General features: G+C 35.7%; 1 protein-coding gene across 10 annotated transcripts in view; it reads left to right on the top strand.

Moving 5' to 3' along the window:
* The window catches only part of LOC106543408 (RNA polymerase II-associated protein 3-like), a 42,021-nt gene that overhangs the window by 3,406 nt on the left and 24,892 nt on the right, over nucleotides 1–13,723 (top strand). For 9 of the 10 annotated variants that reach the window (XM_087703135.1, XM_087703131.1, XM_087703129.1 and 6 more), the window contains exons 3-9: nucleotides 4,904–5,041; nucleotides 5,991–6,104; nucleotides 8,083–8,210; nucleotides 10,531–10,652; nucleotides 12,580–12,650; nucleotides 12,738–12,869; nucleotides 13,347–13,474. In XM_087703135.1, coding sequence (XP_087559261.1) covers nucleotides 4,904–5,041; nucleotides 5,991–6,104; nucleotides 8,083–8,210; nucleotides 10,531–10,652; nucleotides 12,580–12,650; nucleotides 12,738–12,869; nucleotides 13,347–13,474 — 833 coding nt within the window. The remainder of the gene's footprint in view (nucleotides 1–4,903; nucleotides 5,042–5,990; nucleotides 6,105–8,082; nucleotides 8,211–10,530; nucleotides 10,653–12,579; nucleotides 12,651–12,737; nucleotides 12,870–13,346; nucleotides 13,475–13,723) is intronic. The other variant, XM_087703136.1, reaches the window with a different exon arrangement.

The raw sequence follows: 13,723 nt of genomic DNA, 5'->3' as shown, positions 1-13,723 counted from the left end.
AGATGATACCCAGTGGACATATGTGTATGTGAAGGCAAACTTATATAGACCTATATAGTATATTTATATATATTTATATAGTACATTTATATATCATAAATATTTTTATAATGTAATCAATTTAATAATCAAGTAAAAAAACATTGTATATATTTATTTATATTTATATTTTTACAAGTAGACTTAAGGTATTAAACCTGTGATATAAGTATTATCTTATAAGAATTACTCATGGTAAATGCAATATCTATAACTTTTATATTCCTTATAATTAACAATGTTAAAATTAGTATCACAGTTTATGAGTAGTCAGAACTGTTAGACCATCATTAGATTATTATTAGATTATTAATTGTATTGATCAATTGTATAAATAGGGTATTGATTGTATTATATAGGGTGTTCTATATTGTGGTCACTAATAATAGTTAGTGAAGCAGGTAGAAGGATTTTGAAGAAGTGAGGTAGAGGCAAAAAAAAAGATAGATAAAGGGGAAAAAACGGGGATATATGGTACTGTGGAAAAACTTTTTAAAAAATATTAAAATGACAAGTACAACCACCACAGTTACCAAAATTGGGGGGGGACATCCCCATCAGGACCACATTCAGTGGAAAGCATGCTAGGAGGTGAGAAATCAGGCTCCACTATAAATCTACAGACTGTGCAATGAACCCTAATATCAATTCAGGAGACAATGATGAAGATGCAGGAGGTAATGACAAAAAGTCTTGAAGAACTTAAGAGTGATGTGGGGAGGTAAAAGGAGAGATATGCAAACTAGATGATAAAATTGGTACAATGCAGGAAAAGATAACACAAAATAAACAAAAAATAAAATAGTGGAAACTAGAATGAGACAAACTGAAAAGAAATTAGATAAAACAGAAAGTAAAATAATGGTGGTAAACAAAGAAATGGAAGATGCCATTATAAGTTTAGAGATGGAGAGATCAATGTTTTATCTTAGATTCCAAAATATAGTGGAAACTAAGGAGGAAGATCTTCCAGAATTAATGGCCGAACTCCTGGCTGAACGTCTGCAAAAAAAGCAAGCAGGAAGTGGAAAACGACTTGGACGAAGTGTATAGGGTCTACACAAACTATGCACGCAGACACAAACTTCCAAAAGAGATACATGCAAGATTTACAAGAAAAAAGATAAGAGATGAAGTCTACAGCAAAACAAGAGAAGAACCTCTGGTCTATAATGAAAAAGAAATCATAATACTAAAGCAGATACCAAAATGGCTAAGGGAACAGAGAAGAAACTACCATTTCCTATCGACCCAACTGCTCAAATACAGAGTGATGTTTAGATGGCTTATCTGTGAAGGGATGCTAATAACCTGGCAGCGGAAAAAAAAATCAGTATTGACTTGCTGGAAAAGGCAAAGGAATTTTATGATCACTACAAATAAGACAAATAATAAGACAAATAAGATAGCATAGAGGAAGCAGAAAATAAGAGACAGGAAGAACAGACGTCAGAGGAAAAACTTACAGAGCAGGATATAAGGGACCGAAGGGAAACAACGACAGGACAAGAACAGAAACCAAGACAAGAACAAGGAAAGGACCAAAACCAACATACAAATAAGATGGAAGACGAAATAAAGATGATATCCTTGAATATCAATGGGATCAACTCACCGGCCGAGCAAAAACAAACATTAACAAGACTCAAAAGTCAGAATATGGATATTATCTGCCTACAGGAGGTTCATATCAAAGAAAAATATGGTAATATTCTAGAATGCCCCAAATTAGAAAAGCTGCATCTGGCATTAGCACAAAATAAGAAAAGAGGGATTGCTGTATACATAAAAGATTGGTTAAATTCGAGAAAAATATTTAATGATAAAGAAGGTAGATTTTCAATGACGGAAATAAATAAAAAAAATTCTGCTGGTGACAATTTATGCTCCAAATATAAACCCCCCAAAAATTCTATAATAAATTACACAAAATAATTGAATCAGATTGAGAAAATGTCTGTATAATAGGAGATTTCAATGCGGCGACAGACCACAAAATAGATTATAGGAATACAAAGAAGAATAAAAAGAAAAGATGACAACTACCAAGTACCTTCTTTGAAATGGTGCAAGAATTAAATTTAAGGGATGCATGGAGACAGATAAATCCAAAGAAAAGACAGTACACCTTCTTTTCCCATCAGCACAATTCGTGGTTGCAAATAGCTATGGCATGGATGAACCCAGAATTGATCAATAACATAGAAGATATGGAGATTTCGCCAAATACATGGGCAGACTACAATCCACTAATGGTAAAATGGAAATGTCAGAAGTAAAAATTAAGATATACACTAAATCAGAAAATTGTAGAAGAAAAATCATATATACAAATGATGGATAAGAAATTAGATATTTTCTTCAAGGAAAACAATAAAGGCCAAGCACCACTACAAAACCTATGGGATACCACAAAAGCCTATGTGCGGGGTATAACAATAGCATATGCAGCAAGGAGAAATAAGGAAAAAAGGAAACAGCAAACATTATTACAGGAGAAGCTTAAAGAGTTAGAGACTGTGTTGCAGAAAGAACCACAAAATACTAAAATCAAAGAAGAGAGAGATTTGGTGAAACAAAATTAATCTAACATTTCAAGAATAAATGATACGTAATATAAAAATGGCGAAACAAAACTATTTCAAAACAGCAAATAAACCTGGTAGATGGCTGGCTCACAAATTGAAGAAAGAAAAAACCAAAAAGCTAATACAGTAACTACAAGACAAACATCTGAATTTGTTCCATAAAACAGAAGAAAAAAAAAGTATAACCCAAAGCTTTTTTCAAACTCTATATAATCAGGAAAACATCTCAGAAAAAGAACTCCAAAATTATTTGCAAGAGAGAAACCTACCAAGTATTTCAGAGGAGGCAAGAGAAATGCTAAATGAGAAAATAACTAACAGAGATGGAGGCAATAAAAAAAACAAAAACAATAAATCACCAGGACCAGATGGGATTCCTGCAGAGATATATAAAAAATTTCAAGAAACTTTTGAGGAAATCATGAAGTATTAGAACAAGCAAAAATGCCAAGTTCATGGACTGAGGCATTTATAACCTTAATTCCAAAAGAAGAAACAGACAATCAATTGATCCAAAACTATAGGCCAAACTCACTGCTAAATGTTGACTATAAAATATTTATGATGATTATTGTGGAAAGACTTAAAAAATATTAAATAAAATTATTCATTCGGGTCAAAACAGATTCCTACCCAAAAGACAATTAAGAAATAATACAAGAATTGTAATGAACGTATTAGAATACTATGAAGCACATCCAGAGAAACAATTAGCATTAGTATTGGTAGACGCGCAAAAAGCTTTTGATAATTTAAATTGGGAGTTTCTTATTACACAATTAGCTATTATGAAATTTGGAGAAAAATTTATTAGAATGATTAAGGCAATATATTCAAACCGGATAGCTAAAATAATGGTGAATGGAGATCTAACAGAAAAAGTCACTATAAATAAAGAGGTCAGACAAGGATGCCCACTATCTCCTCTTCTATTTATCCTCTCATTGGAGGTTTTACTAACATGGATTAGGAAAAAAGAGGAAATAAAAGAGTTAAAAATTTAAAAGAAAGAATACAAAACACAGTCATTCGCGAATGATGTAGTTTTTATAATAGAAGACCCCCTTGAAACAGGGAAAATATTAATTCAAAAAGTAGAGGAATTTGGTAAAGTTGCAGGCTTAAAAATAAATAAAAATAAAACAAAGATAATTACTAAAAATCTTACACAAAGGCAAAATGAGGAATTAAAGAGAGTATTGGAAATGCAAATAGTTAAAAAGGTAAAATATCTTGGAATCTGGCTAACGGCTATATGTTCTACTATAAAATAAGATAATTATTCAAAATTACTACAACAAATACAAAAGGACTTGGAAAATTGGGCTAAATTACAATTATCATTGATTGAAAGAATTGCAACCATAAAAATGAATATCCTACCAAAAAAAATTCTATTCCAAACTACCAGTAAAATTAGGGAAAAACTTTTTTGTGGAATTAAATAACATAATTTTAAAATTTATTTGGCTGGGGGAAAAAGCTAGGATAAAATTAAAATTACTGCAAGACTCTAGAATCAAAGGAGGATTTGGCCTCCCAGATTGGGAACTTTACTACCAGGCAGCAGTGGTAACATGGCTCAAAGAATGGATAGTACTCCAAAATAAAAGAATATTGACAATAGATGGCCATGATTTACAGCTGAGCTGGCATACTTTTATCTGGGAGGGAAAGAGTAAAGTCCATAAATATTTCCAGAGGCATCTGGTAAGAAGTAACTTCTACACAAAAAATCCAAGATGGATATCAACCATGGAAGCAATTATCTACCCCAATGTAATAGATTTGAACACAATAGTGACATATAAGGAGTTATTGTATGGGCAAGGAAAACTTAAAACAAATCAGGAGTTAAAATTACAGGGAATTGAATTAGTCATGCCGGCCACATGACCACGGAGACATCTTCAGACAGCGCTGGCTCTTCAGCTTTGAAACGGAGATGAGCATTGCCCCCCCTAGAGTCGGGAACAACTAGCACATATGTGTGAGGGGAACCTTTACCTTAATACTTCACGTGATCTTGATGCTATACCAGTTTATTCAAGTTCTACTATTTTGTATTAAATAATTGGTTTCGGATTTTCTGTTGAAATGTTTTTATGGTTTTCCCCTTAGACAACCATTTTCTAGTGGCTAATGTTTTGGATCCTTGTCTTATAGATAAAGCTAACATTGATTTTACACTGCTGCATTCCTGTCTTATAAATGGATGTCATATATTAATTGTCAAAAGCTTTCTGAAAGTATACTGCTATATTTTCTGTTATTAGGATTTACCCCCAATTCGGAATGAAGCTTACAAAAAAAAAAAGAGCAAAGTTAAAACAGTCTCAAAACAAACAAGTGAGGAAAACAAAAAGAACAAGATAAAATCTTATGATTATGAGGCTTGGGCAAAGCTGGATGTGGTATGAGAATATTTTTTATTAAATATGTTTATCAAAATGCTAGGCAAGAGTTTGTGACATTTATATACACAACTATAAATTACCGTACTAGTTTTTATGTTGTAAATAATGTTGGTAACAGTACTAACGATACCAGTCTTGTGTTGTAGTACTCGCTTAAAACTGGTATCCAAAATTTTAAAAAATGCTTATTTTATAAAAAAAAGTATAGTTGACAATGTTGTGTAGCATGCATTAATTTTGTTGTAATGCTTAAACACTTTAAAGTTGGGGGGTTGATTTTATTTATTTATCTATTGCACATAACCTTAATGCTTTCATGAAAAGACATTATATAAATATGATAATAATATTACATACACATACACTCTTACACTTTTAATGTAAAAAATGCCAGACGTAGGAAGAAGATGATTATTTACACTTCTAGAAATTATGAAGAAATTTGTTTCCTTTATTAGATAGGAGTTTGATGGAATAGTTGGAAATAGTTGGAAAGGCTATGATTCTGCCATTGATAAAAATATTTCTATATAGTATTGGTATTATTATTAAATTTATATGCTGCCCTTCCCACTATCAAGCGACTTTATAGACCAGTGGTAGTCAACCTGGTCCCTACCACCCATAGTGGGCATTCCAGCTTTCATGGTGGGCGGTAGGGGTTTGCTGTAACCCTGCTTTATAAATTTAATAAAGTAAAGTTACTTTCCTACTTTATAAATCACCATTACTGTGGAACTGGTGGGCGGTTAGAAAATTTTACTACTAACAAGTTACAAAAGTGGTCGGTAGGTATAAAAAGGTTGACTACCCCTGTTATAGACTTTATATATCTGCAGGGTTCTCTTTATGTATCGTATATTTACTCAGATTGCTTCCTTGCTGCATTATATACTCATTCTTTAAATTTGTTTTGCCTTCATAAGATTTACATTTGTCTTTTCAGGATAAGATACTTGAAGAATTTGATAAGGAAGATACCACTCATGACTCAGTGTCAGATTGTGAGGAAGATGGAATTCGCATTGATACAGAAAAAGCTCTTACTGAGAAAGAAAAGGTTATTTGTCATGTTTTAGTAGACCCACATTTTTTCTTCTAATGCCTCACTTAAGGAACAGGATAAATTAACCTATATAAAAACTTGTATTCTCAAACTCTAGTTGAGAAGGATTTCTTTTCTTTATATTATGCCTTTATTATTTGTACAAATAATTCAAGGCATACTCAACTTATCTTCCTATTTTTCAACAACCATGTGAGGTGGATTGGGATAGAGAGAGAATGACTGGCCACTTACTTGGCTTTCATGGCTAAGGTGGAACTTGAACTCATAGTCTCCTGCTTTCTAGCCTGGTGCCTTAACCACTAGACCAAACTAAGTTTCAAATTTAGTTATATGAATTTTGAAACCAAGTCTGGATTTTAGTAAAACCAAAAATATGTCTTGCTGTTCTTCAGTTTTTCATAAGATTTTTGTTCACATAGTAATTTGATTGCCTATGCATCTTATGATTTTTTCCATAAGATTTAAAAATTGTCAATATGTAGTGTTCTAAATCAAATTACAGAACGCTTTGAAGAAAATTTGTCTTTAGAATATATTACAATGCAATTGTGACCATGATTTAATCTATATATATAAATGCAAAAATACTCACGCAGGAATCACGAAATCTCCAGAACCATAAAGCCTACAAACTTGAAATTTGGCACGTATATTCCTCTTGGCTTCTAGGTATTCAGTAACAAAGGATTTTTCAAAATGATCATCACAGCATTAGTATTTCGTATATTATTATTAACATGCTCTGATGCTAAGGAGTTAGACTTTCTACTCCCCCTCACAACTTGAAAACTTGGATGTGGGCATGGCCAGCGCGTGACTCATCCAGCCTGCTGGCTGGGAGTTTGGAGAAGAGCCTGAGGGAGAGAAGGGGATAAGATAGGTGGGGCTTCTATGGGGCAAGCCTGAGGGAGAGAAGGGGAGAGGATAGATTAATGGTAACTACTCAATAATTTTCAAGCTCTGGCAAATCCCCGGGGGAGGGCCTTCTCTGTGGCTGCTCCGGCCCTCTGGAAAGATCTCCCTGTGGAGATCCGGACCCTCACCACCCTCCAGGCTTTCCGCAAGGAGTGATTGGGAGACGAAGGGGAGGGACGGCGCCAGCCAGTGGTGGGAATCACCTGACAGGGAGCCACAGCATAGGGCCCAAAGAGCCGTATGCGGCTCTGGAGCCACAGGTTGCAGACACCCGGGTTAAAGACAAGCCCCTCGTCCCTGTCATCCACTCCTCCCTCCTTGCTGACTAATCTGCCTGAATATTGTGATACATACAGCTGTGGAAGATTGAATTTGTGCATTACCATCTCCCTCCTTTCTTTTCTTCCTTCCTTCCTGGGTAGGGGGAGAGATTGACAGTGCTGGAGGCAGCCATGCTGCCTGGACCTGTGGCTTTCCCATGCAGTGGCAGGGGTAGTTTTTTTAAAAAGTAAGAATTGGGAGTTGATAGATTGTGAAATAGATTGGCCTTCTTTCTTTTTCAATTTTGTTATCTAGCTCTCTTTATTTTATCTCTACAACAGTCCCAAGAGTTAGGCTACAGTGAGAAAGTAATAGACCAATTTTTTTGAGTGTTATTCTCTCTTTTATAAAATATTGTTTTGTTTTTTATTCATTTATTTCAGTCATTCAATTTACACTATTTGGATACTACTAATTAAAGATAAGAATTCTTAAAGAGGTTCAGATGAAATGTCATAAAATTAGATTTATAAGTACAAATTGCCATTTCAATGGCTAAGATGATATGGGAAATATAGCATTTATTTAACAGGAAGATTTCGAAAAGCCCAGAGTATTGTGTTTGAATAGGACTTCCCTATTATATCAAATTTAAGGATTTCATTTATCTAGCACTTGAATATAATTTTGTTGGTTTCTAAAACTGGGCAAGTATTGTTTCAAAGACATGAGAAAAAGAGAATAAAGGTTTGTACTATATTCATCTTAGTGTTTATCACATTTGTTTTAACAGGGCAATACTTACTTTAAACAAAGAAACTATGATGCTGCAATAGAATGCTACACAAAAGGAATGAATGCAGATCCTTACAATCCAGCATTGCCTACAAACAGGGCATCAGCCTTTTTTCGTTTAAAGAAGTAAGAGTTTGTTTACTTCCATCATATTTCAGTTCAAATATAATTAATTGCAGAGGATACTGAATTTTTTTATATATATTTTATTGGGGTATGTTTACCACATCATTACCCGGCAAAAAAAAATCTTGCTAGTTTTAACCTTGTAATTATATATATAGATAATAAACCAAAACGAGCTTTTGAGCACATGCGCTAAAATAAACCCTCCCCTGAAAATAAGCCCTCCCTGAAAATATTGCAACACAGCAGCAGCCATGAGATGACCACACTCACCGCCACCTGCACCTCAAAAATAAGACCTCCCCAAAAATAAGGCCAAGTGCTTATTTTGGGGGTCAAAAGAAAATAATACATATACACATACATACACAAATATTATAACAAAAAGCAACACTATTCCTTTTGGAGGGCAGTGCAAAATAAAGCTATCTGAAGATTGCAGAATGTACTACAAGCAAAGAAAACAAAACTAATACATTTTTTAAAAAATGTGCTTCAAGAAGAATTACCTCATTTCTAATTCCTTTTTTATTGCACATCAAATTTCACCTTAACAATGCTCAGGAAAATGCATTTTAAAACTCTCATTTTAGTAGTAAAACAATTGTGTGAAGTGAGGAAGACCAAGTGATAATGATAGGCCCCATGCATTTAATTCTTGCATACATTTTGAACAATTTGTGCTTGCTTTTTGTTGTCATTTAATGTGGGTGCTGGGCAAGAAAACCTTTCTATCAAACAGACAAAATCTGGAGAGTTAGCTCTAGGAAAGCATTCTTCACTCGTGGTTACTTTTGTGACATTGTTACTTGGAACATTGCTAGATAAAAGAAGGGAACCAAATTTCAGACAACTTCTTTGTTTTCTGCTATTTTCTAGGTTTTCCCCCATGCTATTTAGGTTTTGAAAAACAAGGATCTTTTGCTAATCCTGTGTTAATTTTGTCTGTTAATTGATCTTTTTAAATACTTCACAATCTTTAGTATATTACAGGTAGTCCTCAATTTAGGATGTCATTAAATGGCAAAAAAATATGCTCATTTGGGAAAATGGATTCAGATTTAGAACTACAAGGTTTGCTTAACAATTGCCATAAAAATGTTCAAAAAAGTTGGGCCTTGACTTACAATGGCAATGGCTTAGAACCAGAATTCTGGTCCCAGTTGTTGTTGTAAGTTGATGACTACTTATACACTGAAATATTGTCCATAAGAATAGTGTCACTTCTGTAACTGGCATTGCTTTTTGGTAAAGTATTTTTCAAACTAACTTTGAGATTTAGAATTCCACGGGTTATGTAATGATCAGTATGAGATTGAAATGAAAAGTAGTAATAAATTGGAAATTGGAGCTACAGTTTACCTTTGGGCCACAGACAGCGCTTCAAGCCAATTGAGTCAATTCATCTTGCTGCTAGTCATCTTTCTTTACTTTCACTTGTCCCAGCATTACAGCCTGCCTAGAATATCACTATTTCCAATTTGTAATTCCAATTTTTAAAGTTCAGGGAAGTTTAAATTGGTTATTCATAAATACAGACCATGTGAAATTCACCAAATTTGCTTAGATATACATAGTGGTAAAGAATATGGCCAGAGCAAGACTATAGGGAAAATTAGCCTTTATAGAGCCATAGAGTCACTGATTCTAAATTAATATTTTTGGAACCTTAAAAAGGGTTAATATTTACGGGTTTTTTTTCCTAGCAGGGTATTTTTCCTGGACACACTTAGATATTATGTTACAAATTTAGTCTAAATTTGTTCATGTAAGCATCCTGTTTTCTATTTAATTACTTAGGAACCTTGTTTTATTTCAAATTGTGTCTATAACCTAGTTCACTATTAAAGGAATTGATTACAAATTAAATTGAAACACCAGTACCATAACGGTGGTTGGCTGGTGTTCTCCTTCTCAAAATTGGACTGCCAATGTGAGAATTTCCCCCCCACAGTCCTTCCAATGTACAGTAGTAGACTGTGTCTTCAACAGACTTGATAGCTTATGAAGTTAAGAATGGAAGCTTTTTTACACTTTTCTCCAATTGTTCATTGATGACTTTGAGAAATAATATGATGAAATAGTTAGATCATGGATCTAAAAGGCCCAGGTCCAAATTCTTCCCTATGGTAACTTGCTAGATAACTTTGTACGAGATTTCTCAGCCCTCGGTATTCAGAAAAATTAGAGGAAGATATCTTATTGAACTATTGAAAGAAATGTAAGATAAATAGTAGATCAGAATCTATATCTGGGCTTTTCCTTTTATTAATATGTTTTAATGAATAAGTATTTTAATAGCCATACAATATCATTTCAGGTTTTCTGTGGCTGAATCTGATTGCAATTTAGCCCTTGCCTTAAACAAAAATTACATAAAGGCTTATAACAGAAGAGGGGCAGCTCGTTTTGTCTTGGGAAAGTTTAAGGGTGCCAAAGAAGGTACACGTCATGTATTGTATAATGCATTCCTTTTTTTTGTTGTGTTATGCAAAACCTTTGATTTATATAGTATATTTTTCAAATGATCACTATTACTTTCCATACACTGCTGTTTCTCCAGTCTCAGCATAGAAGAATTTGGCCAATTATTCTTATAGGTTGCTTAAGAGTTTTTCTTGTGTTATGGGAAATTTCTGATTTAAAAATTTTAAACACTGACATAATATGATTTATCTGACCTTTGTAGGAGATGATATGGGAAATATCTGGTTTAAAAAAATTAAATATAGCATAAAATGATTTATTTGACATTTGTAGAAGATCTTAAGATTTCTATATACGTTATTTTTTAGTTTTATCCCATCTTTAGGTAGACGATAGGTTATGTTAATAAATGGATAACATAAAATGAACTGTGGCCATGTTCAATCAAAATGAAATGAAATGAAAACAAGTACATGCAAGTTTCTAATATTGTAGAATATAACTATAACACTCTAGACAAATAGTGTGTATTTCAGGAATGATCTAGTTCAGTGGTCCCCAACCTTTTTATCGCCGCGGACCAGTCAGCCTTTGATAATTTTACCGTGGCCCGCTGAGCACACGGAGGGGTGGGGGGGCGAAAATGGGGGAATACAAACATACTTTTTAAATCCACCTTCCCAATTCAACACCTGAATCATATCCCACCTTCCATTTTGTATGTAGATTTTAAGGAATAAACAGCTGAATTAATCAAGGTCAAAGATAAAAAGAGCAAGGGCAAAATTAAATAAGCCAGAGGATAGCAATGTAAAAAGAATACAGTATTAAGCCCATTCACTCTATCTAAGCCCCCCCACCTCACAAGGTTGTCGTGGGGGAAATAGGGGGTGGGAGTATTAGGTATCTTCACTACCATATATAAAAGGAGAAACGTGACCCGGGAGCGCAGCCTCCAAGAGTCCATATCGCCAATAACTACGCGTGGGGGGAAAGGAAATGTGTTTTGTGAGGAAGAGAAAGAGCGCACTTCACCGATGCCCGTTGGCGAAATTTTGGAAGAGAGGCAAGAGACTTCAGGCACCGAGCCCTCACCCCTGGCTGCGGCAACTGGAGCGGGCGGGAGGCAGGGAAGGGGTGGGCAAGACCGCCGCTTTTCCACCGTGCGCTGCAATAGCGGCAGTGGCGGCCTGAATCTGGCGACTGCCCCTCACCACCTCAGGCAGCGCTCATACCCTCCCCTTTCCTGCGCTACCGTTAGACTCCTCTCAGCCCCCCACCCACGCCCGCGGAGGGCGCACGCGCGCCAAAATCGCGCACCCCCCATCTCCCCTCAAAAGACCCCCCCCGCCCTCGGCTGCCCGACGTTCTCTCTCTCTCTCTCTCTCTACCTCTCCCGCCGTTCCTTCTCACAAGCCAAGGCCGGGCGGGAAAAAGAAGAGAGCGGCCTCCAAGGGCTCCGCTTCCAGCGCATGGTCCGCCCCCTCCTCGCCTCGCTTCCAGGCGAGCCGACTGAGGCGAGAAAGGAGAAAGAGGCGGAGGCGTTCACTGAGGGGACGGCTGACTCGGGGAGGGGGCGGAGGTGGTGTAGTAGCGGGGGATTCTTCCTCCTCGCCTCACTTGCTCCTGTGCTTCCGCGCAGCTCCCCCCCCTCCGGCGACGGCGCTGCATGAGTGAAGAGTCGGCCGTTGCATGGCCCCCGGCTGCTGCAGCGATCATGGCCCCCGGCCGCTGCGCGGCCCGGTGCCAGGTACTCAGCGGCCCGGCACCGGTCCGCGGACCGGTGGTTGGGGACCACTGATCTAGTTTATCTAGCTCACAGTTTTTGCAAAGCTTCCATGAACCATGTCATTTTATAGCAGAACCTTATATTTTTCTTTCTTTAAAGAATTGCTTATAAAATTATAGTTTTTGAAAACTCTACCTTTATTTCTTCATACAGATTATGAAAAGGTTTTGGAATTAGATCCAAACAACTTTGAAGCGAAGAATGAACTTTGGAAAATTGAACAGGTGAAGAACATCAATTTAATCAATTTGCTAATGACCATGATTTTGTGTAGCTAAATATTTGAAATATTGTTTATGTTTTTATATTAGGCTCTCTTGTCAAAAGAAAACTGTCAGGCTGAAGAAACAGATACTTTTAGGAAAGTGGAAATTGCAGAAGATGAACTGAAACAATTGGAGGAGGAACAATTAAAGCAAAAAGCTATGGCAGAAAAAGATTTGGTAAGCAGCAATGCAAGAAAATTTTTTATATATTTAAATTGGAATGTTTTTGGTCTAACGAATCATTTCTTGGCCAGTGACAGAATGACCATACTATTCATGGATTACATTCTCATAATTGATTACTACATTAGCCCAGTATTGTTAAACTGATTTTTTTCTGTGCTTGCTTTGCACATCAGTAATTTCAGATGACACATTGCTTACAATTAGCTTATGACATCTCAGTTAAACTTATAATTTCAACAGTAATGCTAATTGTGGTATAAGGCAATGTAGTCCAAAACAGCTGGAGACATTATGTTGCGTACTGCCTGATACCAAGCATACAGAATTCTATATAGTTGTTTAAAAATTTTCCCCATGGTCAACTCTTCCTGCTCTACTCTTGCAAATAAAATTATTGAGAAAAGTGTTATTTTCAGTACATGAATGCATATATTTAGATTACCACATTTCTTTTTCCAAATATGATAGGGTAACAGATATTTCAAAGAAGGTAAATATGAACTAGCAATAGATTGTTACACACGTGGAATAGCAGCAGATGGCACCAATGCACTTCTTCCAGCAAATAGAGCTATGGCCTATCTAAAAGTTCAAAAGTGAGTTGCGTTAATTTACCATTTTTATAAAATTCACTTTAAAATGCATAATGATTTTTATTAAACCAACTGTTCATTTTATTGGTTGTTGGGAATGGCTTACGAGGAGTCCTTGGTGCTCTCTGAGCTTGTTTTTTTTTCTTGCAGACGTTTCATTACCCTAATTAGGTAACATCATCAGTGCTAGTAAGGAGATTTCTCAGACTGCCAGGCTTCTAGAAATTCCCTGGCATTTTTGAACTTGACCTG

The sequence above is a fragment of the Thamnophis sirtalis genome, unplaced genomic scaffold (assembly GCF_051295495.1).
Source record: "Thamnophis sirtalis isolate CommonGarterSnake01/CBP01778 unplaced genomic scaffold, rThaSir2_p1.2 scaffold_24, whole genome shotgun sequence".
In the NCBI taxonomy this organism is placed as follows: Eukaryota; Metazoa; Chordata; class Lepidosauria; order Squamata; family Natricidae; genus Thamnophis; species Thamnophis sirtalis.
Note: the sequence above shows the minus strand (reverse complement) of the source record. Positions and strands in the feature narration are given on the sequence as shown.